Below are 24,136 nucleotides of genomic sequence, written 5' to 3'. Positions count from 1 at the left end.
AACTTTTAGGATTCCTAGGTCTGATGAACTTGGAATGAGTGGTTCCTCATTTTTCAGAGATGGATATATGATCTCCTAATTGCGACATTTCTATTTGTCACTGAATTATGGAACAAAATCTAGGATTCCCAGTCGATGCCTCACTTCCATATTTAAGTTATGTCATTTAATACAAAATACTCTACAGTTTGTCTTCTATTGAAAATAATTATTGGGACTGTTATCATGAAGGTTAATCTTAAATATTTCTTGTAAATTTATCGTATAGAATTACAGGTCATTTTTTATTATGAATAGGTACTGGCATAACTGAAACTACTTATGAATAATTAATATGAAATTAACATACTAATAATAATAATAATAATAATTTATTAATTTGCCAGACGACAAGTATTGTACATACATTGTATATGGCACGTCATGAATACAAAATCAAGTTATATACAAAATGGCAGTTTAAATACAAAGGCAGTTACAAAGATAAATATTCATCAACTGAGTAGAAACAATTGGATAATAAAAAGTTTTTACACTTTGTTTTGAAGGTCGACAAACTCATGGGAGCTTTTAGGTTCTTCGGAAGCTTGTTATAAAGCCTTAGAGTCATTGTTTTAAAGCCACAGATAGCTTTCTTAGTACGTACAAATGGGATATGCAAGTCTCCCTGCTGCCTAGTACCCTGGTTATGAATATCCGAGTTTAGCGCAAAGTCCTTAAAGTTTGACTTGGCATATAATAAAACAGAAAGTATGTAGACACAGGGAATGGGTAGCACGCGGAGACATTTAAACAAAGGGCGACATGGGGTTCTACATGGTTTGTTTGCAATCAAACGTATAGCTCTTTTTTGGATTTTAAAAATGGTCACTGCATGGGGTGAAGAGCCCCAGTGTAGAATGGTGTATAGTAAATGGGGGTAGAATTCCCCATAGTAAATAATTAGAAGAACATCAATGGATACAGTGGATCTAATTGATCTGATTAGGAAACACTTAGAGCTAAGATGACCAGCTAGATTAGAGACAAGTTTTTCCCAGGAAAGATGCGCATCGATATTCATTCCCAGAAACATGGTGTCGTCAACCTGTGGAATACATGTTCCATTTAGGTCAACATTAAGCAAACTAGGGGTTTTGTTGAAATTAGAGAAGTAAATAAGTTGGGATTTTGTGACATTGAGATTAAGGCAATTCAATTTACACCAAGTAAGAACCTGATCGGAGACAAAGTTGGCTGCTGTATGTAACCCTTTGACAGTTGAGGACGTTATAATAAAATTGGCATCATCAGCATATAATACTGGATGAATACCAGTTGCAGAGGATACAAAGTTGGTGAGGTCATTTATGTATAATAAAAATAGAATTGGGCCAAGAATAGATCCTTGAGGAACACCTTGGGTCAGAAATTTCGGAAGAGAATTAAACTTATGACCATTCGACACCACTGAGACAATTTGAGATCTATTGGAGAGGTATGATTCTACCCAGTGAAAGGGAATACCTCTTATGCCAAAAGAGGGTAACTTATTCAGCAAGATACGGTGGTTGACACTGTCGAAAGCCTTGGAGAAGTCATAAAATATGCCAAGTACTTCCGTTTTGCGGTCTAGTGCTGTTAAAATTTTGTCGACTACCTGGGCAATAGCATGACTGGTAGATCTGTACTTACGGAAGCCATATTGAAAAGGTGATAGGAAGTTGTTTGACTCTAAATAAGAGGTCAGTCTTCTATAAAAAGTTAATTCAAAAACCTTGCCAAACTGATTTATAAGTGAAATGGGTCGATAGGAGCTGAAATCATGGATAGAGCCCTTCTTCTTATAGAGTGGTATTACTTTAGACTCCTTTAGAGAATCAGGAAATGCTCCTTGTTGTAATGAGGCATTAACAAGGAAAAGAAGAGGTGATTTAATATAATCATAAGACAGGCGTATTAAGTGATATGGTATTTCGTCAGTACCTGCACAAAATTTAGAGCAAGACTTGCGGATAATAGAGGTTAACTCAGTTTCAGAGCAGGGGTAAAGGAATAATGAAGCTGTTGAACAGTTGGGTTGGTGAGATGGACGTCCAGGGGTGGGAGTTGAACCATTGGGTTGCGAGAAATGATCGTTAAATGCTGCAGCTAATTTCGATGGATCATTAATTATATTACCAGATTCATCTTTTAACTGGAGGTGGGTGGGTTTCTGCTTCATTTTAGAACTATTTATAATTTTCCAGATGACTTTGGACTTCTTATCAGCAGAAGAAATTCGTTGGTCGTTAAAGTTATGTTTAGCCTCTGAGATCATTTTTCTGTATTGTTTTTTTAGCTCAATGTACTGAGATTTGAGTTCAGGGTTGTTGGAGTTTTTGCAGGTGTATGCAGTGTCTCTAAGGAGGCGAGAGAAATAACGAATTTCATTGGTGATCCAAGGATTACAAGGAGTGGGTTTAATTTTCCTTCTAGTTACAGGGAAGGAGAAATCAAAGAAAGCTAAGAATTTTTTGTAGAAGCAATCAAAGCTGGAGTTGAGATCATTAAAAGAGTATACATCAGTCCACGTCTCAGTTTCAAGTAATCTGATGAAATTAGCCGTATTTGAGGCTGACCAAGAGCGACCTATGCGATATTCAACCCGCGGAGTAGATGGCACTGAAAAATTAGCAACAAGAGGGTAGTGGTCTGAAAGGTCAGACCTGAGAATCTTGGACACAACTAAAGTGGAGTCCAAATTGGTAACTATATTATCTAATAAAGAAGAGGTATGGTCTGTTACACGGGTGGGTTGATCAATGAGAGGGAAAAGATTATAAGACTTAAGAAGGCAGAGCAAGTCTGTCCGATCCTTAGAGACAGTAGAAAGATCCACATTAAAATCACCAGTGATGATTATTAATTGATCGGGCCTGGAACAAAGTATTTGCTCCAGTAAGGAGTAAAGTTTCTCCAAAAAAAGTTGAAAACATCCTATAGGAGACCTATACACAGATAAAATACAAATGGACTGATAACCCAAGACGACATTAACCGAGGAGAATTCAAACACACGTTCCATCAACAGGTGACTAACAGAGAGATTAGAAGAGGATGTTTCAAGTCCCTCTTTTAGCATTATCATGACACCACCATTCTTGAGAACTTTCCTACAATATGCGTCAGCAAGCACATAACCTGGGATTCTGAGGTAGGGTAGTTCACCATCCTTAAGCCAGTGTTCACAAATGCACACAACGTTCGGGGCCACTTCATCTAAAAGAGTTTCTAGCTCACCCAGTTTATTACGAATGCATTGAACATTGGCGTGAAAAACAGAAAATTCACTTGGCTTACGCAGTTTTGAGTATGTAGCTACCATATGAGGATCACCATTGTTGAGAGGAGCACGCACGGGCGGGTCTATTAACCCGGTGTTGATATTGTCTCTTAGTCAGAGCGAGGGAGTAGTCTCAGTTTCAGGTGCATGAGCAGTGACCAAGACATCTGCTTTCACAGTACTGTCCTGTCCTGTTTTCAGTCCCATACAGTCAACAATTAGAGCACTTAATTGGTTTTTACCCTTACCATTGAGATGTAGGCCATGATTCGTATAAAGACCACGGTCGAAACCATTGACATCTACTACGGTAACATTTTCAATAACAAATAGGTAACTTCTACAAACTTAATTTCAATATATTGGTGGACATTTAAATGGGATAGGATTCATCCAGTTAAGATGAATTAATTCAAAGCAATTTTGATTTTTTATCTGTTTTAAATCATCTATTTTAACTTTTAGGGTCTCTTTCTGTTATTTCTCATCATTTATTTTGGACCAGCTAACTGCTAATTAATTTAATTTCTTTCAGTGACCGCTACAAAGTCTTCCTCGATTTGTTCAACTTGTCTACTTTCTTGATTCCAAGAAGTCATATTCCACCGCTAAGTAAGGGTATGAAGAGTACTCTGTCGATGAGGGATGAGGAGGTGTTTGACATGCCTTCTCCAGAGCTCAACTCCTCTTCCTGCCCATTTAAAGGAAAGAAGCAAACAAAAGAGGCAGAAGAAGAAACTAATGGAAGTAGCTAATGATTATGCCGCATAGACATTTGAAAAATGAATTCTCAAGTGTTTTCTCTCATTATGTACAAAATTAGTACGTATAAGCTGGAAGTGAAGATCTATGTGCTAAGCATCAATGAAATAGCAAGAATGTTTAAAAAATTTCTTTTCTATTTGTAATAAATGGACCAAAACTTCATTCCATAAAGACTGTTATAAAAATATCATTTTTCCAGATACTCAATGCATTTTACATAAAAGTAAGACTTTTTTATGTTTTCAAGATACTTTCTATCATTGTCAATATGAAATGAATTTGAAGGAACGTATTTTGAATATGTATTAAAAAAGTATTGATTTTATGAAAATAATCTCCCACCTTAATCCTTGGAATTTTGGAATGACAAATAAGGTTAAGAGCAGTGACAATGAATTCCTTTGCAATTCCCTTATGAAATATTAGTTCTCCCATCCAGCATCTTATTAAAAAGATATCACCATATATGTAGTCCTGAAATAATTTTATGCAATGCTGTACTGAGATATCAATTTTGGTGCACCTCCATTATTAAATTTAATTAATTCCTAATAGTTTTTATCTGAGGGAAAGTACTCAATGTCATAAATCGAATCCATATTCTAGCCTGATGCGTTCTAATCTAAGATATTCTACGTAAATATGTAGGTACATTCCTTTGTATACGTCAATATGGAGGCGGTTAGTTCCATATCAATCCCGTACAACTGATGTCACATCATTATATTTTCAGTGTAGGAGCTCTTGTTGTCCTGCAGAAGGTTTTCCCTATGATTCCCCATGTTCCATATAATTGTCACCCATTTTTTTCTTGAGGAAGTTGTTTGCACGAAACCTATCACAACATTATTTTAGCACCACCACCTTTTCTTAAGTAGATGAGGTAAAGGGTATTACCAATACATAGTATATACCTACAGCAGAGTTTCTTTCTGTCCTACACAACAATACAAATTATATAGACTATAAGTCCGGAAGTCCATTATTTTTAACGCTAAAGTTCCATTTAAAAATTGCTTGGGCACAGAACAAAATGAAGAATTCATTTCAAAGTATAAAAATGTAGTAGTATGCAATAAAACATATCACTGAAAAAACCATTGAAAGAGTAACCACTATGCAACGGATTCCTGCGGTGAGGATGGTCATAAATGAGCGGGAGGGTCGGGCTTTATTGCAAGGGGAGTGGCCCTAAGGACTCGCTAAGCTGGGTCTCAGACTGGGACTGAATGCATCGAACAATTGCTACCTCAGGGGTCACTTCCCTTCCCTCGCGTCGGCCAGAGCCGACGTCCGGTCGTCTGCGTTGAAAAATCCATGACAGCCATACCCGACGTCAGGTGTTCTGCATATGAAAATGCCCGTCGACTCCACCCAAGGTCCGGTGCAAAAGGGTTAATGAGTGACAATGACGTCATGATCAAGTCATCACTGAGCTATGTGCGGCTGGATGCACCCTTTTACCCTTAGAGAGCAGGAATATTCTTATATGTTTTGCATGCTGACTACGGCATTTACCCAAAAATTATATTGCTATCTGGATATCTTGCTCTTGAGCACTTTCCCTCACCATAAGGATCACTAAGGGGCTTAACTCCCTTACCAGATCAGCCCTCTTGGCAGGAGTAATATGGAGTGATGGATGGAATACCAAGTAGGTATCCTTGAAATCTTGCCTGAAACATAGGCAACAATAGAATTTTTAACCCAAGAGGAGGCCTGAGAGAAATTCTTTTCTCATGTATGCTGGGAAAGTCTCTTCATACATCATGCATAAAGGGATCTTGACAAAACATGTATTGTAGATTTTCACACACTTGTGGAAAATAAAGGCAGCCATTTCAATAATGGCATAGCAATAGGTCATCATCACTGGTCAACAATCCTAGGATTGGTTTGACGCAGCTCTCCACTCAGTTCTCCTATCAGCCAATCTTTTTACACCTACGTATTTCTTCTCTTTCACATCCTTCTTTACTTGCTCCATATATTTTGTTCGAGGTCTTCCTTTTCCGTTCTTGCCTTCAACTTGTCCCTCGACGATTATCTTCATCAGGCCATCATGTCTCAGGATGTGGCCTGTAAGGTTGTTCTGTCTTCTTGCTAAGGTTTTCATGAGGCATCTCTTCTCTCCTACTTTTCTTAGGACTTCCTCGTTACTACCTCGGTCGATCCATTTGATTTCCATCATTCTTCTGTAGCACCACATTTCAAAGGCCTCTTTCCTTGCTTTCTCCGCTGCGGTCATTGTCCATGGCTCACTTCTGTATAGGAGCATACTCCAAATGTAGGTTCTCATAAATTGTTTCTTTACTTCCATATTTAAGTTTCCTGCTGTAAGCAGGTCTCTCTTTTGGTGGAATGTCCTCTTCGGCTGAGCTATTCTGCTGATAATTTATTTCTTACTTCTCCCGTCACTAGTTATCTTGCTTCCCAAATAACCGAATTCATCCACCTCTATCAGTTTTTGCTTCCCTATTTTAATGTTAGTCTTGACTTCTTCTCTTCTGCTGCATATTAATATCTTGGTTTTCTTCGTGCTTATTTTCAGTTGATATTCACCCATTATCTTACCCATAATAACCAGGATATTTTTCAAATCCGTCTTTGTTTCTACTATAACGGCTACGTCATCCGCAAATCTTAGCATGCTAATTTTTTCTCCATGGATATTCACTCCCAATGCCTTTTCTTTGATTTCATTAATGGCTTTCTCTATGTAAACGTTGAAAATTACGGGTGACAATGTACAGCCTTGTCACACTCCTTTCCTAGTTCTTGCTTCTTCACAGCTGGGCCCTGATTTTATCACGGCTACTTGGTTTTTGTATAAACTGTGGATGATTCTTCTGTCATTGTAAAGAACCCCAATTTCCTTTAGGATTCCAAGCATTGTGCTCCAATCCACGTTGTCAAATACCTTCTCTAAGTCCACGAACGCAACGAACGTTGGCTTATTCTTATCTATTCTCTTCTCTATCAGCAGTCTTAGGGCCAATATTGCTTCTCTTGTGCCTTTGTTTTTTCTGAATCCAATTTGGTCCTCATCCAAGAACTCTTCGGCTCTTCGTTCTATTCTTCTATCGATGATCCTTATCAGTATCTTCGATGCATGTGTAGTTAGGCTTATGGTCCAAAAATCTTCGCACTTCTCCGCTCTTATCTTCTCAGGAATAGGCATTATAATGTTCCTCTCGAAGTCCTTTGGTATCTCACCTGTCGTATACATTTCACTAATGATTTTGTATAGCTGGTTCAACGTCTTCTCTCCTGAATTTTTAATTAGCTCTGCGGAATATCATCAAAGCCAGACGCTTTATTTATCCTAAGGTCTCTTACAGCCACATCAAATTCTGATTTTAAAATTGGGGCTCCCATGTCATCGGCATCCACTTCCCTCTCATTTACGATAGCATTCATTCTTAGGCTGCTTCCTTTGTACAAATCTTCCAGATATTCCTTCCATCTCTTCCCTTTGTCTTCGTTTTCAATCATTAGTTCTCCGTTTTTGTCCCTAAGGGTATTACATCTTATGCCCCTTTCCTTAAAGTGGTTCCTCACTATCCTATAGGCGGCCTCTCAATTTCTTTTCATTAAACTGCAGGTAGCTTTTAACACGCATCCCGGCGCTCTTTCTAAGCATTATGCCTACTCCAGCATAACCATTTAGCGATCCTGTGTGTATCATTTTGTAGCTTCCCCTCCAAAAGTGGGGCCACTTCATTTTGCTGATGCCTAATATGTCGAGGTTCATTCTTCGCATCTCCACCTTCAAGTTCTCTAGCCTACTGCAGGTACGAAGTGATCTGACGTTCCATGTTCCTATCCGTAACATTCTATCTCGTTTGACCAATGTACCCTCTCCAGTAGTCCCCGCCCGGAGATCTGAATGGGGGACTAGTTTACCTCCGGAATATTTTACTAGAGAGAATTCCATCATGTCATTATATAAAATGGGTGGAGTAGCTGCGACTCCTCGGGATGATAATGTGGTGGTTTCCCCTTGCCTTCTACATCCCAGTACTACAGCCATTAAAGTAAATGTTACCATGCCCGTAGTGAAATATGTGTCACCGTATCGACCAGTATGGTCTCCACCTTGGCACATCTGAAGAAGAGCTGCTGCCCTCTCCCCCGGGTGATGAGAGGCATAGTTGTTGGCGGCCCTCAGTCGCCAAGTCACGGTATCTTCACAGGTTTTGGTATCATTTAAATGGTCTACCTTACCCAAGGGTAGCCCAATACCCCCTCAGAATACTGCCGCTTTTTGTCCACGACTGCTTATTCGACGAGAGAACTCGCTTATCTCGCAGCTAACCTCCATATCTATAGGTCGACCCACCATCCGCAACCCGGTGGACGCACTCGGTGGCTTTAAGCTCAGCCGCGAGCAATAGGTAACAGTTGAATTAAAAACTACTGTATTTATAACATATCAATAGGACCCTTAACGACCCTTTAAAAAAATATATATATGCATGAGTAAGAGTAGTATTAATTTTGAAAATGTGAGAAACATTAAGTCCAAAAAAATGTGACAAGATTAGGGAAAATAAATATCAAATCTTGATTCAAGGTAAAAAAGTAATTTTAGAAATCCATACTGGATGGAGGCAATGAAAACTTCACAGGTCAGTGTTACTGCAAAAGAGGTGACGTAAAACATATTTTATTAATGAAACAAATAGATTATTCATTTCTTGGAAAAGACAAGTTCCTAAATGGATTATTTTATTGAAATTCATACTGGTTAGTAGAGGTGGGTTTAACTGTTCATTTTGATGAACCGTTCCCTTTGAACCTGTTTAGCAAAAAGAACAGTTCAAAATATTTTTTCATGGAACAGTCAGGGTTATTCAGGTAGAAAATACTGTTTATCGGACATTTAGAGTAAATGAAAGCCTAGTGTGGAATCATTTGGTTTGTGCAACTTGTCATAGTAATTTCAAGCAAATTTTCCCGGGCCTTTACTTGGTTATCTGTGTGCAGGACAATATCTGCTGTCCACATGTAAAATAAGCCAGAATTAATATTTATCAACCCAGCATCTGATGTAATTTGCATATTTAGCACTGGAAAAGCTTTTTAAATGCTTCTCTTATGATCAAGTTAGACTTTCATACACAGCTAAATGTTCTTTATAGATATTTTTATAAAGACGTCAATTGTGAATCTCTCTCTTAGACTCCTCGGTAAGATATCGATTTTTTTCTCCTTGTTACAGCCTGTGTCAGGTATCTATCCACTCTAATGATGCAATTAACTGTCAATAATAGCATGCCGAAGATGATAAGAATTAATCAGTTTCATTGCTAAATTAGTACTTTTGGTAGAATGTAAAAAAATAGTAAAATATGTTACACCCATGGAATTCAGTAACATATTTAAATATTACATATGGAAAGCAAAGAAAGAGTTAATGCTATGAGGTGTATTTATGTGCAATTAAGCTAAGTGGTCACAATAAAATTCATAAAATGTCGTGACGCGAAATGTCATCAAATAAAATCGCCATAGGTAGATAACATATTGTTTTCATCCCTTCGCAAATGATAGATATATGCCTCCATAGACTTTCTCCGAAAGAGAACTAAGTCCTTTCCCTTCGATGTCTAATTACAGTACAAATAAGTAGTTTGAGGAAAGTTGAAGCAAAATTTTTTTTCCCCAAAATCATGAGTTCAGACCTCTTAAAGCAACGCAGGGTAAAATACATAGATTAACCCAGTCAACAGTTAATTCCATTACGAATAATTTAATAGCAAAATATATAGTGGATATAACATAGCTAAACATTTCATGTTTAACTTTTCCGTTTGCTGAAATAGATTTTTGCATTAATATATCTACTCAAAATAAAGTTTTAACCAAATTTTTAAATTAACTTCGAACCATATCACAATTTACAAACAGATAACCAACCCATAAATTGACCACGAACCTGAATCATCGTATCCTGTTCATCGAACGCAAATGTTCAAATGAACACGAAATCAAAATGAACGCGAGATCCCAAATACCCGCTGAAAAAAGGATGCCCTCCGCAATATGAACGCCGTGGGGTAAAGAACAGCCTTATAGAAATGAATACTCTGAGAAAAAGAATGGCTAAAACGAACCTAATATTTTGAACACCGGTTCGAACCGTTCAGCAGCTATCCTGTTCATTTTCTTGGACGGAGGGAAATCGTAGAGAAAGAAGGGGAAGGGCTCGGTCCTCTATGGCGCACTTTGGTGGCCTTGGATGGTCTGGATCTTACCCGCCATCTGTTGCAACCACCACGCACTTGATGGAGTAAGCTGCAGTTCGAAATACCTCTTAGTGAGCATAACTGTTGGACCGAATATGCGGCACATTTGCAGTGCATTCATTAACAGTGAACAGAACATTCATTTTAGAGAACTGTTCATTTTATAACCAATTCATTAAAGTGAATAGATCGCTTTGGCAGTCCCGTTCTTCTTGGCCCATCTCTACTGGTTAGGTATACCATGAATTGATTTCTAGTGCATTTACTGTTGCAGCTCATGATTTTTCAAAGTAATGCCACAGATTGAGATGAGAGAAGACTTGATCATTCATGTGTTCCATTTGGGAAAGGTAAAAAGACACCCTTTATCCCATAACCTTTCAGTATATACATATTAAGCGATGTCTCAAAGGCAAACATTTCCTCATGCTAATAAAAACTATTCGGGACTACTGAAGGTTGACATAACTCTGCTACAAGTTCTTGGTATCTGGATGTGCTGTACAGCCAGGTGAAGAGAGGAACGTAACCTTAAGGCAGGTTGTTAGGTGGGACAGCAATAGATCCAACCTGCTCTAGGCCTAAAGGGGAAGGCCAAGTCATCACAGCGGCCAACCCAAGATGGTTTATTTCAAGCTGTGTAGTTTTAGTATACCGGAACTAGCTATAGTGATATCTTTACGGAGTCACCTGCAATGCAAAAACTGTGTGAAAAATCCACAGAGAAAAAAATCATTCGCCTCCCAGTCAAAGCAAATAATTTTTTCTCTGCAGATTTTTCACACAATTTGTGCATTGTGGGTAACTCCGTAAAGTTATCACCGTGGCTAGTCCTGGCATACTTAAATTAGCTGAGAGCGAACGCTTCTATGTGTTCAAAGTTAGGGTTTTGCTCTCCGGCAGTGGTGCTGTGCACACAATTTTGACTGCTTTTGGCATCACAAGCTCAGAGTCCATACCACCTTGTCTGGTATAGTCCTCAAATTTCCACAGAGGTGAATGACACCTCGGTAGCTTAACTAGCAAAAGCACTCAATCAGAAATCATGAGATCCATGTTCATATCCTGGTCAAGGTGTATGATTTTTTCTCTGTGGCTTTTTAGCACAATTCAAGGTGTATATCTGAACGAAACAAATGCCAACTTGGTAGCAAGTGTTCTCAACGAAGTCCTGAATAAGAAGTACTAACTTTCACCCACACCCTTCTTTCCTTCATATTACCTAAAAAGACTAGGCTGCGTTTTTGTGCAGGTGCCATAAACTGTGAACATAGCTATACTATTCATGGCTTGAATTTCATCTGAACCACAAATGGAGTGGTAGCAATAATTTCTTCATGAAGTTTGAAACCACTTATGTGTCCTTTAATTTTGATGATGTCATGCAATGGATGAGGAGAATTTTTCCTCTGATCATTAGGAAAACTCGTACTTACTCAATACATTGGAACATAGGAAAGTCATCATCATAGATGTGATGTATATCCAAATCATCATTTGTGGAAAATACAATATCATAGCATTTAACTCCTTATGTGCCATAACTACTGAATAGTGCATTCAGTGCAGCACTAAAATAAATTGTTTAATTCATCATCATAGCTTGGATGAGGAAGAAATTCCCAACCTCATACTTCAAACCATGTTATTGACAATCAAAAATAATTTCACACTTCATGAACATCAATCATTTTCCAATACAGTGACTTGCTGCAACATGTTTTATCTGCTGTAGAGTTGCTTTGAAATAAGCATATCCAAAACACTGTTAATTAGTCAAAATTTTATTGCCCAGGGCATAAAGGCAGGGTAATGAAAATAAAATTTTAATTCTCAGTATTTATTCAATAAATGCAAGGACGGACTAGCGTATCACATTGGATAACTACTGGCATTCAAGTTTTCAACAAGGTACCTTTCAGGTATATTTATTTACATGAAAAATCCAGGATTTTCATTGATAAAATATACAATTGAATATATACTTACAAAATAACAGCTATGATATCAGTACTGGATGCTTTTTGAAGCAAGTAGATCCATCATAACTGTATATATGCAATAGTGGAAGCACTTAAAGCACTTATTTTATTAAATATTAGTCATGTAAAGTGGTCAAAAAGGGAATGTTCATAAAATGTCTTATTGCTCTGACACTGTCTGTCCAGCAGATCTCAGCAAATTAATGTCAACACATTTCTTGTAGAAAGACATAATAGAAGGCAACAATTACAAATGTATACATCAGTTATCACCTATGAAAATGACATATGTTAGATTGTAACAACAATATTTGTAGTTACATAATACACTAGCTACTGCAATATAGCAAGCCAGTAAAAAATGGCATAAATAAGACAACATACTGTCATACAATGTGTCCAAAATATGGCAAATAGGTATGCCCTTACATTATTGCTAAGATATGCATTTGTGATGTATCACTTGTTTAATATAAAACTTGGTGGTCAACCAAGGTAAATTTCAGGTAGATACAGTTAAATGCAACATTTTATAAACCTTTTTGGGAATATTTTGGCTGGATAGAAGCCTTTGAAATAGCTTCTTAGTAAAGCTCTCACAGACCAATAGGTGCATTTTAATGGAAAATAATAACAGCAAGATGGGGGTTTATTACTCAACCAACAGTGACTAAACATTCCGATTTGAACAATATTTGGTTAAATACTGACAAAAGAGAGATTAATATAGGCAAATGCAGGAAATGTCTAAGGCTGAAGGTATCTGTTGAATGCTGCTCTAATTCCACAAAAATGCAATTCATGTATTCAAGATGGATGCAAAAAAAAGCCACCAGATTACCCCAGTTTCTCGTTATCCAGCTTGTAGAAGGATAATTACAACTATACAAGTCAAAAATTATTCCCCTCAATTAAACACCTATCATGGATCAATTGATATTGATTGTGGTTGATGGCTACAAATACCAGACTTAGTTCCTGATAGTGATCTGTATGAAACAATAAAAATATACCAAGACATGGAATTGGACATTTATAATCATTCTGATTAGGTATAAAAAAAGATATATGCCACTTTAAAATGCCAGACAACAAATTTTCATGAAAATGATTAACAGCAATAAAGTCCCCATCATTTAGTCACTATTTCCCATTTACTGAGCATCTTCAACTTTTTCAGGAAGCACATGACATGCTATCACCTCCAGTAGGTTTTTCATGCATAGGAATATTGTTTCATGATGAAATGCACATATTATAGAGACCAAAATTACAGCTTTATGAACTGCAGCATGAACCTGGTTTCCCATAAACTTCAGCTGCAAGCTAACATAACCCTAAAATGTACCATTAGGGTTAATGATCACACCTCACTCACTACGCATTCATAAATTCTAATCCCACTATGGAGGAAAGATCATTCACCTTCAGTACAAAAATTTCTCTCCTTGAAAACTAACATAAAGCTTCATATAATACCAATACAGAAGTTTATCTGGTAACCACTTTCTTCATTCATACTCTATACATTTTCAATAAAAAAATGTAGAGGTATATACAAAATCCAACAACAAAAATAATAATAATAAACAACATGGATATAAACACTTCAGTTTTTTCACATAACATCACACTTGATGGCATTACAAATGATTGTACCCTCGGGAAATACCCATTGTGATTACAATATGTAATCAATTAAACATCCATCAGAAGTTACTAACTCTATCCTTAAAAAGTTCTATAAGAAAAGCATTACTTAAAAAACCTCCACAGAATGAAATGCCACCAGATGACAACAATAATAAGAAATGCTGGTCGTTGTCTACTTTAAGTACTTTAACAAAATTTTAATAAGAAATAAAGAAATTAAAGCTAGCTATAGGTATAATAAATGATCTAAGAAAAGCAAGAAGAATCTTTGATTATCATGCGTACAATAACATGCATGATGTATAATAAGCATGGCAACAGAAAAATCATGAAGTATAAACAATAGAGAGCATCTCCAACAAAATTGTGATGCATTGTCAGACAACATCCACGGCAGACACCTCCGTTGTTATTCCTGTAATGGTGAAGATCTGTAAATTATCTGTAACTACACAGGAATTGAAAACTCAGGCACTTCTAAAAATAATACAGGAATTCTTTCAACAAATACCTATGATGAAATCAACTGATTTTGGTGAGACTTTGTGGAACGATGAGATATTCATGGTAAAGCAAAAACCCACTACTGTTCCACAAACTTATTTCTATTATTAACCTCATCATCACCCGACCTCCTATCCGCCTCTCCCTCCCCATATTTTACACTTTGATGTTTTGAATCTCCCTCTAACCTGCCCCACCCCCCCTTTCCCTCATCTGGTCTCCCTCCCTTCCCCCCCTCCTGTCATCGGATACATAAGGCTTGGCATTGTAAGTGCTCCTTCTGTTTGTCTTGATAGTAACGCTATAGCCATCGAAAATAGTCAATGACGTATTAAAGTATGTGGAACAGTAAATAAAAAACAGTGAAGGACAGCAAATACTGCCTACAATACAGGGAGAAAATAATGCTTAAACAGGGTGTCTAGCCAATCAAAGCAGAAAAATTCATTCATAATACCCAGTTTTCCAGGGAAATTTAACAAAATTCCAGGTGAATTATTTCATAAAGACACATTCATTTTAGGCAAATACTCTCCCAATGAAACCAAAGCACACATCTTTAAGGACTAGTAGATTAAATAAATATACTCACCACAAATATCACCACCTATGGCCACGTAAAGGTAACCTTTATCTCCAAAATCCAAACCCCATGAGTTCCTGACAATGTAGTGTGGAACAACAGCTGTTTTGTCATATCCAACAATTTGTACAGCATGATTAACGGATGCAGGTCCACCCTCACAATGGAACTGGATGGTACCACTCACATAGTTCTGCCAATTGATAGCATTCACAGCTGCTACCAAAGGCCCATGCTCCGCCAATAACGTTAGCATCAAATCTTCCTGATCAGTGAACCTAAAAAACAACACAAAAACACTGTAATGCACAGCTGAAGCTACACTCACTACCTTATTATGTACAAAAATTTACCATTTTATTATGATTCCTCCACGGTTAGCTTTAAGCCAACAGGAACCACTATGTGCAAGTTAGAGTTTGAAATGTTACCAATAACAATTGACTGATTTAAGGTAAGGAATAGGAGCTAACACATTAAAAGTTGGTTTTTTAGTTAATGTAAGAAGAACTTATTAAATTGAAGTGCTCCCAAGTAGAAGTCACTTCACCTCCATACTTTACTTAAAGAGCAATATTATTCACAGCATTTTGAAGATGGTTAGTTATGTTCAGTGAAAATAAACTACTGATATCCCTTAAGTATATTACGTAGAATGGGAATTGGAACTACAGCCAAAAAGAATGGGCACCGGAATTATTTTCCCCAAACCCAATTTGAAAACTTTTCTGGATACAATTTACATTACAAAAATTCACTAGAGCAAATATAAAAAGGTCATAACTGGTGAGATTAATTATCCTGTAATTAACAAATATGTATTAATCCTGTGTTAATTAAGGCAGTTATCATTTTCTTTTCAAAATACAATGTTTTTATGTTCCTTCATTCGAGTGGCATAACTAGGAATATTCTTTCTGGGGGGATGGGATGGCGACAACCCCCCCCAGACAACAGGGTCTGGAAAAATTGTTGAAAAATGACATGCTTGGAAATAAATTTTACATCATTTTGGCACTAAAGATTTAAATTGTACCAGATGCAGTTATGACACCTAAAAACTAGACAATAGTTTTACATATTTTTTTAATTCTCTGAGGCTTATCTATCCCCTCATCCCCACCGTAATTACACCACTGCTTCATTCATTTATAAAACGCCATATGAGCAAACATACAAGAATATACATCCACAGAGAGGGAAAGAAAGGGATAAAAAGCACGAGGACAATGGTTCTGCGGTAGATGGAAAAGATATTCCACTGAAGTTTCCATTTTTCTACTTACAGAAGCTGTGCAACAGTGAAGGAAAGTGTCTAATTCGTATATGATACATGTGCACTCTGCTCAACCCATTTCTTAGATGCAGAAAAAACAGGGAAAATGCATGTATGGCAAACATAAAAACATGGAGATCATAAATCTCCAGCACTAATCATAAAGGGTTGCACAGCATTTTATTTATGAAAATGGTCTCAAAAATGTGGAGAAGTGCACACATACAGTATCATAGACTCAGACGTAAGTTACTTAAAGACAACTAACACTCACATATAACAGGCATAGTCAGCGATCTGCACTCCACTTGAAGGACTGAAATTAAAATAATGGGGAAATGGCATAAGAAAATGGATAGTATATAATAGCCATTACGTAACCAGATTATGTAACACCGTAATGAAAATGATTGTGAAAAGTTAATTACATAAAGAAGAATTTTATTAAATTTATTAGATCAAGAAAAATAATGAAGTCCAACACAATAGATTCAGGAAGCATTCCCATAATGACGACGAAGGATTAATTCCAACAACGTTTATTGGTGTAAGGAGTCAAATGTAAGTCTTTTGAGAGGGCCAATATTAACTCAACAACCTGGATCTACAGGGATCGGATCAACAAAGTGATCATAAAAATCTTGATCCATATTTTATCGTTTTGATTCATGCATGATACCCATCATTAGTATTTATCTTTTTTAATGATTTATACCCACAATACATACTAACACCATGAGTGAAACTTGTCACAACAAAATCATTTGTCTTAGCCAGGGTTTTGAAAGCAGACCTCCTGATTGCCAGCAAGGAATGCTGCCTTACATTACTATCAAAAAAATTACTTGTTACAGGCAGCACTAAAAAGTATGAAGATAAAAACTACAAAATTCAAGCACTTTGAAAATATTAAGTAAATGCATGGATTAATTCTCCAATGTTAAAGCAATGGGTGAATTTATTTCCCATAATCATAGGATAGTGCCTTCACATTAACCAAATACCACAACTGTTTAATGTTTGCGGCTTTACTCTGTGGAACAACAAAACAGGAAAAGAAATTTAATCCTGAACTTTCCACATTGACACTTTATTACCGACCATGTTTTTCCTTAAATACTGTTCAATCAGGAGAACCAGGGAGGGGTGGTGGAGAAGGGAGTACCCTTAATTCTTAAGTACAATTCGCAAGTTAAACATTTTTTGACAGTAAAACCTTCAAAGCAATTTGATGAACGTTATTAATATCGTGAAAAAGCGAAAAGAGAAATAAATTAGAATAAAACATGATCTTGGGAAACTTTGTGGTATTCCATCACAAATTTTATTAGGTGAGGAAACTTTTACTAAACCACATAAATAAAACTGGAACACGACCCGGGTTTCAACATCGTAGCGTCATCACCAGGTGGTTGTCAATCCCATTATTCGAAGGTTTAGTTAAAGTTTCCTCACTTCATAAATTTTAGAAATAAATTAAACATTCCCTCACGTAAAAGTTAAAGGTTTTCCTCAGCCTTGTTAAAAAATGCCAATTCCAATGATTCCCAGGGTATGAATGAATGCCAATGTTCAGCCGGTGTCTTGAGCAAAATACATATACTTGAAATTTCTGAGACATATGGATAACAGCCAAAGGTTCACCTGCATGTTCAGCAAGAGGGTGTGATGCAATTGGGAATACAGGTTAGTTCTTGTTTGGACAAGTGGGTATGAGAAGGGATCAAATCGAATCTTTTCCAAATACCACAAATAATTACCTTTTTAGAGGACACACACCATTGACCCAGGTTAGAGGGTAACTTTTCTCAGGGTTTAAGTGAATGCCCTGACTTTTCATCCACTCAAGGACACTGCACGTATCGCCACCGTCACAGCCTTTATTTCCATTCCCCGCACAGTCTATGACCTGATGGACAAAATTTTCACTTATCATCATCATTAGAAAACTTTGGAGCTCTTTGACATATATGAACACAACCAATAATTCAGTTTTGAGGAAGAGAATAAACAACTGCACATTATTTTTCTAGCTTCAAATAAATTTTTTTACAAGCAATTGGGTTTTTCATTATGACCCAATATCGCATTCCATTAAATGAATGAAGTGCATGGAAGGAAATGATAAGTTACAACGAAAGAAAAATTTTCTTTATTTCAGCCATTGTATCATTATTTTAAAATAAAAAATGCGGAAGGTGCTGCACCCAGTCGCTGTTAAACCAATGATGTCAATACAATTCTGGTCCATCAACTCAATCAGGAAGACGTTTTTACTGAGGGAAGGGATCGCTCTCACGGTTGTAAACAACAATGAACCTTACAGGGCCTAAGGTACAGAGGAGAAGCGGTAACCCTGCTTGGCAGGAGTTATTGATGTCGCCATCTTCAATGCATAAGAGTAATGCAGTTGATATTTTGTCGCCAATAGCTTGAGAAGTACAAGATGGATCAAGAAATGGAAACATATAGGTCACTTTATTTTTCAAACTTTATCATAATTGACAATAGGGTAGTTTCCCTCATCAGAGACAACAAAAGGCATTGATTGCGATTCGTTACCAACCATTAGTGTATTCATAATATACAAATTATTTGGTTATATAAATCCCAGTTTAGACGAATGTTAATGGTCAATTTTAACCTCATTTGAAAAAAGGCCATAATGGCACCCATGCGATGACACTCCACGTGACGTCACAGACCTAGTTTCTATACGAGTAGTCAGGAGTTTTACATCATCTGAGATTATCAATGCATGCATGAGGCACAGAGCTCAGTGAAACATCTCTTAATAATCGCCTATTAAAATTGCCTATGGTCGGAAAGTTTCCTTTGTTTGATAGGGTAATAATAATCCTTATTTAAGCCAAGCGCTACCTGCTAGCAGCCTGCATCGTATCGGCGCTCATAGCATCGCCCCAAGGTCACCACACACGGCGACAGCTGAAACCAGAATGACTCCACATGGGCTTCTCCCAGCATTCATACTTAGCCGTCGCGTTTTCGCGCACTTGAAAATTTTCACTTTTCATTTAACCATGAAAAATAGATATCGTCATTTAAAAATCTAAAACCACAAAATGTGTACTCTAAGAGTAATAATCTTTCGATTTAGGCAATAAAAAAATAATAGGAAACCACCCTATTAACAAAATAGGTGACTTATTGACATTTTGCCAAATTTTCATTTCAACAGGTTGACTGTAAAGCATGTCTTATGGCTTGACCCTGACACACCAACAGTGAAGCATGCTGACTGACATGCTCGGTCACTTGCGTTGCACACAATTGGTTTAACGACACTTGTTCAAGGGAACACAATGATTGAAAATCAAAACCACACATTTCAAAACCATTCAAACCTGTCATGCAATTTTAAGGCAATTTATATGAGAAATAATCCACACTTTTGAGTTGTACGTCATGTCAAAATTTGCAATCCTACTATTATCTACATAAACATTCATCATAGGTCACTGCTACCCAAATACAGTGCAATCATCAGTGGAGAAAGTAGATTTACATGTACAGAAGGAAGTAAGGTATGTATCAAAATACAGACCTGTTGCACACTTAGGGATTCCAGTTTTCCGGTTTTCAGCGCATACATGCTTTCTGTTGTTTCCACGGTGCTAAATGCCCAACATGCACCACAGTTCTTTTGATTCTTCACCGGCGTCACAATTTTCTTATCCCTCCTGCAATAACATCACATAGACTCCTGAATTAGTCATGGATAATACATACATATAGGATTCCATGTCAATTCACGCAGTCATACCACCCACTAAACCTTACTTTAACGACAGAGTATGATTATGAGATTTCTCCTCATTGCATTTCCAAGAAACTTGCTTAGTTTGGCACCATCCATAACTTTGGACTTTACTCAGCTTACTTTATTGAGTGTGGATTTAGGTAATTATTGGATGTAGGCCGAGAAAAAAAAAATCAAGTTGGACCCATATCAACATCAAATCCCTCATTGGATTGAGTTAAAGAGGTTTATTATCAATATTACAGCCATTGGAATCAATGGCTCAATTTTTAAGGTTGAGCTTTAAAACCTACATCCCTCCTCATTCAACTGTCACACACTATACAGTGGAACCTCGTTAAAGCGAGTACGGGCTATAGTGACACCCCCGCTATTACGAGAGATAGCCGATGCACCGTCAATTGACCCTATACTAAGCGTGTTAAAAAATTCGTTTTTACGAGACCCTTTCGGTGTTGGCTCTCGCCATAGCGAGGGTTTCATCGCCGGAAAAACTTACATCAAGACTCCTTAACCTCTGTAATTGCTAGCGATCTGTTAGAAATGAAGTTAATGGAGTGCTCAGTCTCAAATTTATGTGGTAAATTGTCGTTCGATAAATATAATGATTGACGAAACAATGCTTTGCATGATTTTGCGGTGCTTATAAATTGTTTGAATAGTTAGTCGTTATTTGAGTAAGGAAATTTAGTGATGCAAAAAAACATCGCCTTTCGTCTGGATTTATGCTTACGTTTATCGGATTGATGTTTATCTGTCTCCGCACCACTCCTGTTCCTGTATATCTGTTTGCAACAGGTATATTGGCTATTATTTGCTCCACCTCCGGTAAAGCGACAATTCGCTATAGCGAGTGTTTATTAGTGCACCGTGGGGTGTTGTTATATCGAGGTTGCACTGTAATTCAATAAAATTCAGTGCAAGTTTAACTCCTTCACAAAATCATGACAAAGTGCCATCTCCAATCAGAAATTCTTCTTCACTGACATAATCACTATAATTTGGAACTTCTCTGAGAATGTACTGATATTTGCCAATCCTAATCATGGCTCATAGTAAAGCTTGGTGTTCCTTAACATAGTTTTTTAGATGTTAATTTAACAATATTTTAAATTATTTTATCACAGAACAACACTAACCAGGAGCAATATTGTCACAAAAAATTACCACCACAGCAAAACGAAAGAAAAAAATCCATTTTAAATGCTAATAACCACGGGGAAATAATACCATGATTTCTATTGGAAAATTAGGGAAAAGGCTTGGAGTGATTGTACCCTGAGAGGTTGTGCCTGCTTTCTCCTTCTGATTGCCTCGGGTGTGAGTCATACCAGATTTTACTTTAATTTCCTTCTCCCAATAAAATGGGTCATGTTACCAAAAATTCATGTAAATTATAAATGAAACAGCTGGGGCACACTAAGGTTATTACCTATTTTATGGGGGAATGAGGGGAAAAGGAGGTGGTTCATGACTTTTCATGGTACCACGGAGGTATGCAATTTCTCTCCACAATACTCTGTCTGACAATGAGGTCTGATATGCATGGACCAGTGAATTTTAGATATTTATCATTATTTCCAAACATTGTTAGGTAATTGAGTCAAACTTTGTGGAAAATGATTAAGATTTTATATAAATAACAGCAAAATTATTTTTATATGATATAAACTTTAATTCTACATTAATTGGCCTCAGGATGACTAGATATGCAGAGTAAATTTTTCAATTTCATTAATTTATATTCACTGTTAAGTCAGTGCAATAAAAACTTTCATTGGAAATACACATTAGAGATAACAATCTTTTCAATTCTTCCAGAAATTAAGGGGGGCAACCCTCCGCCACAATAGAACAGACACACACCTATATCCAGAATAATGAAAAAATTATAACTATGCATTGAAAAATTTTTCATTTAGAACTGACAACATTATTTTAGCCGCTGGAAGGTTACCACTGAACTAAGGATAACATGAAGTCGGATTACCGAAATGATGCTGTAAATGGTGTGGGAAAAAGAAAATATTTCCACTAACTATTGCAGCTTCATCAAGTTTTGCAAATTATAGTTTCCCTCAAATAATTCTGACTTCAAGGAGTATAACTACCCTAAATAAAGCTAAAGAACTAATCAGACATGCCATCCACAAAAAGAAATGGATCAGTTAACCAATGAGATCCACCCATGGATTAGGCTCGACAACAAATATTTTGTCTGAAGATATTACAGTGCCTGAATCACTTCATGACTAATACATGGTGATAAATCAGTTTTTTAAATGATATGAGGAATTCAAATAATTTGTAAGTGCAAATTGTGAAAATCTGGGAATACAGGTGTGCGGATTCCCAAAAAATTGGTTGAATTAATTTTGAATGACCAAGCAGTAATATAAATAGCATGACCTGGCAGAACATAAAATTATAGCTCTCTTGAAATGGAGCAGGCCCATACATCATTTATATCAGTGGTTCCGAAAGTGGGTGCTACCGCTCCCTGGTGGGCAGTTCTCTACTCTGTGGGGGGAAAAGAGCCAAGTGGGTGGCAGGGAGGCACCAGGAGTTCCTGACAATGTGACAGATTTGAGGACTTGGTACATATTAATGGACCCATAGGGATGGTGGCTCAAAAAAGTTTGGGAAAAACTGATTGACACCATTTATTCTAAATGACTACTACACAGCCACAGGGAAAAACACACAGGGAAACGTGTCAATATCGATTGCATTTTCAACATAAGGCTCACGTACAATACATAACTAGAGTACAGAAGGAAAACAAGGCTATGCACAATAATATAGACGTAATACTTCGAATTAATAATCGAGTAAATTTAAATCTAACTTACTTTCATTTTCTTCGACGCTGTAGTGGCCATGATGACCTTCAGCGGATGAAGACGATTGATTGCTAAGGGAAATATGATTGACAAGGGCTTTTGGACGACATATTACAACTACAAGGAGTGACCAAGTTACAATTCAATTGGGTGGAATGCGCACAGTTGTCACACAATCGATAACAAAAAATTATCCCTGATATTCAAAAATATGATCAAAGGAGATGAAGATCTGGAATGCATACGACCGGGAAATGACAGAAGAAATACCATTACTTAAGTGCGAACAATTTTTAAGGCAGCAACAAAGATAGACCCGACTTACGCTCCAACATTTTCGTTTATTTGATGAACCAACACACCTGAATTTATTGCCTCGTCACCAAAGATTAAACTAAGTGACCCCCAAAGAACGACTACCATAGAAAAAACATTCAAACGAAAGCAATGCACTCAACCTCACTCATACAATCAATCGCCCAGTAACCTATAACCGAACTTCAGTCACAAAGAAGAGTAAGAGACTCAAATGCACTTTCTAATGGGTGGTCACAAGGTTATTAAAACATGAAATCATCATTGTAACCTGTCATTACGTAACTATTGAAAAAGTTCCATAACTAATGTGGAAGTTGAAAAAACTTACCAATCCACTTTATCAGGTAATACAGCCCTTTTGACAACCCTCTTCTTTGACGTATGTGTATTGTGTTTAGGAGATAACAGTTTTTGCATCAATACACGGTTATTAAGTCCAGGCTGAAGATGGACCTGAAGGAACTCGTCAGGTGACATATCAGAAAACTTCGTCAATCCATACGTAGCACTGCTATTATGAGGTTTCAACTTATTCATTTCTTCAATTCTTTTAAGACTCTCCTGCAAGTAGGAAAAGAATAATTTAGACACATTTTAAATTCAAATTTACGCGAAACCGATTCTTCACTTGTTTACCTACCTTGAACATAGAGAGTCGGTGTTTGTATTCCGCCGTATTATTGACATAACTCTTGTTAAATTTCTTTATGAAGTCGTCGAATAATTCTGTTGTATCGTTTTGCGTGTTTGTGTCCAAATGCAATGGAATGCCAAAGAAACAAAGAAGTACAAGTCCAATTGTAGCCAATGCATTCTTCCACTCCATAGCTGATTCTCGCTGTTCTCTGTTTTGTTATGTAAAGAGGATATGTACTA

General features: G+C 36.9%; 2 protein-coding genes across 2 annotated transcripts in view; one reads left to right on the top strand and one right to left on the bottom strand.

Annotated features, from left to right (window-relative positions):
• LOC124162156 (tryptophan 2,3-dioxygenase) overlaps positions 1–4,240 on the top strand; it is a 67,254-nt gene extending 63,014 nt beyond the window's left edge. The window contains exon 9 of the mRNA XM_046538576.1: positions 3,840–4,240. Within this exon, the coding sequence (XP_046394532.1) occupies positions 3,840–4,059 (220 nt within the window). The 3' untranslated portion in view covers positions 4,060–4,240. The remainder of the gene's footprint in view (positions 1–3,839) is intronic.
• Positions 4,241–12,144: 7,904 nt separating this feature from the next.
• LOC124162039 (cathepsin O-like) lies at positions 12,145–24,126 on the bottom strand. The gene is made up of 7 exons (XM_046538369.1): positions 23,901–24,126; positions 23,589–23,821; positions 19,884–20,019; positions 18,079–18,227; positions 16,593–16,634; positions 15,052–15,320; positions 12,145–14,370 (listed from the first exon to the last, which is right to left on the bottom strand). Exons 1-7 carry the CDS (start codon positions 24,084–24,086, stop codon positions 14,333–14,335), a joined length of 1,053 nt encoding a protein of 350 aa, XP_046394325.1. The 5' UTR covers positions 24,087–24,126; the 3' UTR covers positions 12,145–14,332.
• Positions 24,127–24,136: the final 10 nt, after the last annotated feature.

This window comes from Ischnura elegans, chromosome 7 (genome assembly GCF_921293095.1).
Source record: "Ischnura elegans chromosome 7, ioIscEleg1.1, whole genome shotgun sequence".
In the NCBI taxonomy this organism is placed as follows: Eukaryota; Metazoa; Arthropoda; class Insecta; order Odonata; family Coenagrionidae; genus Ischnura; species Ischnura elegans.
This window is presented reverse-complemented; position numbering and strand designations above follow the sequence as displayed.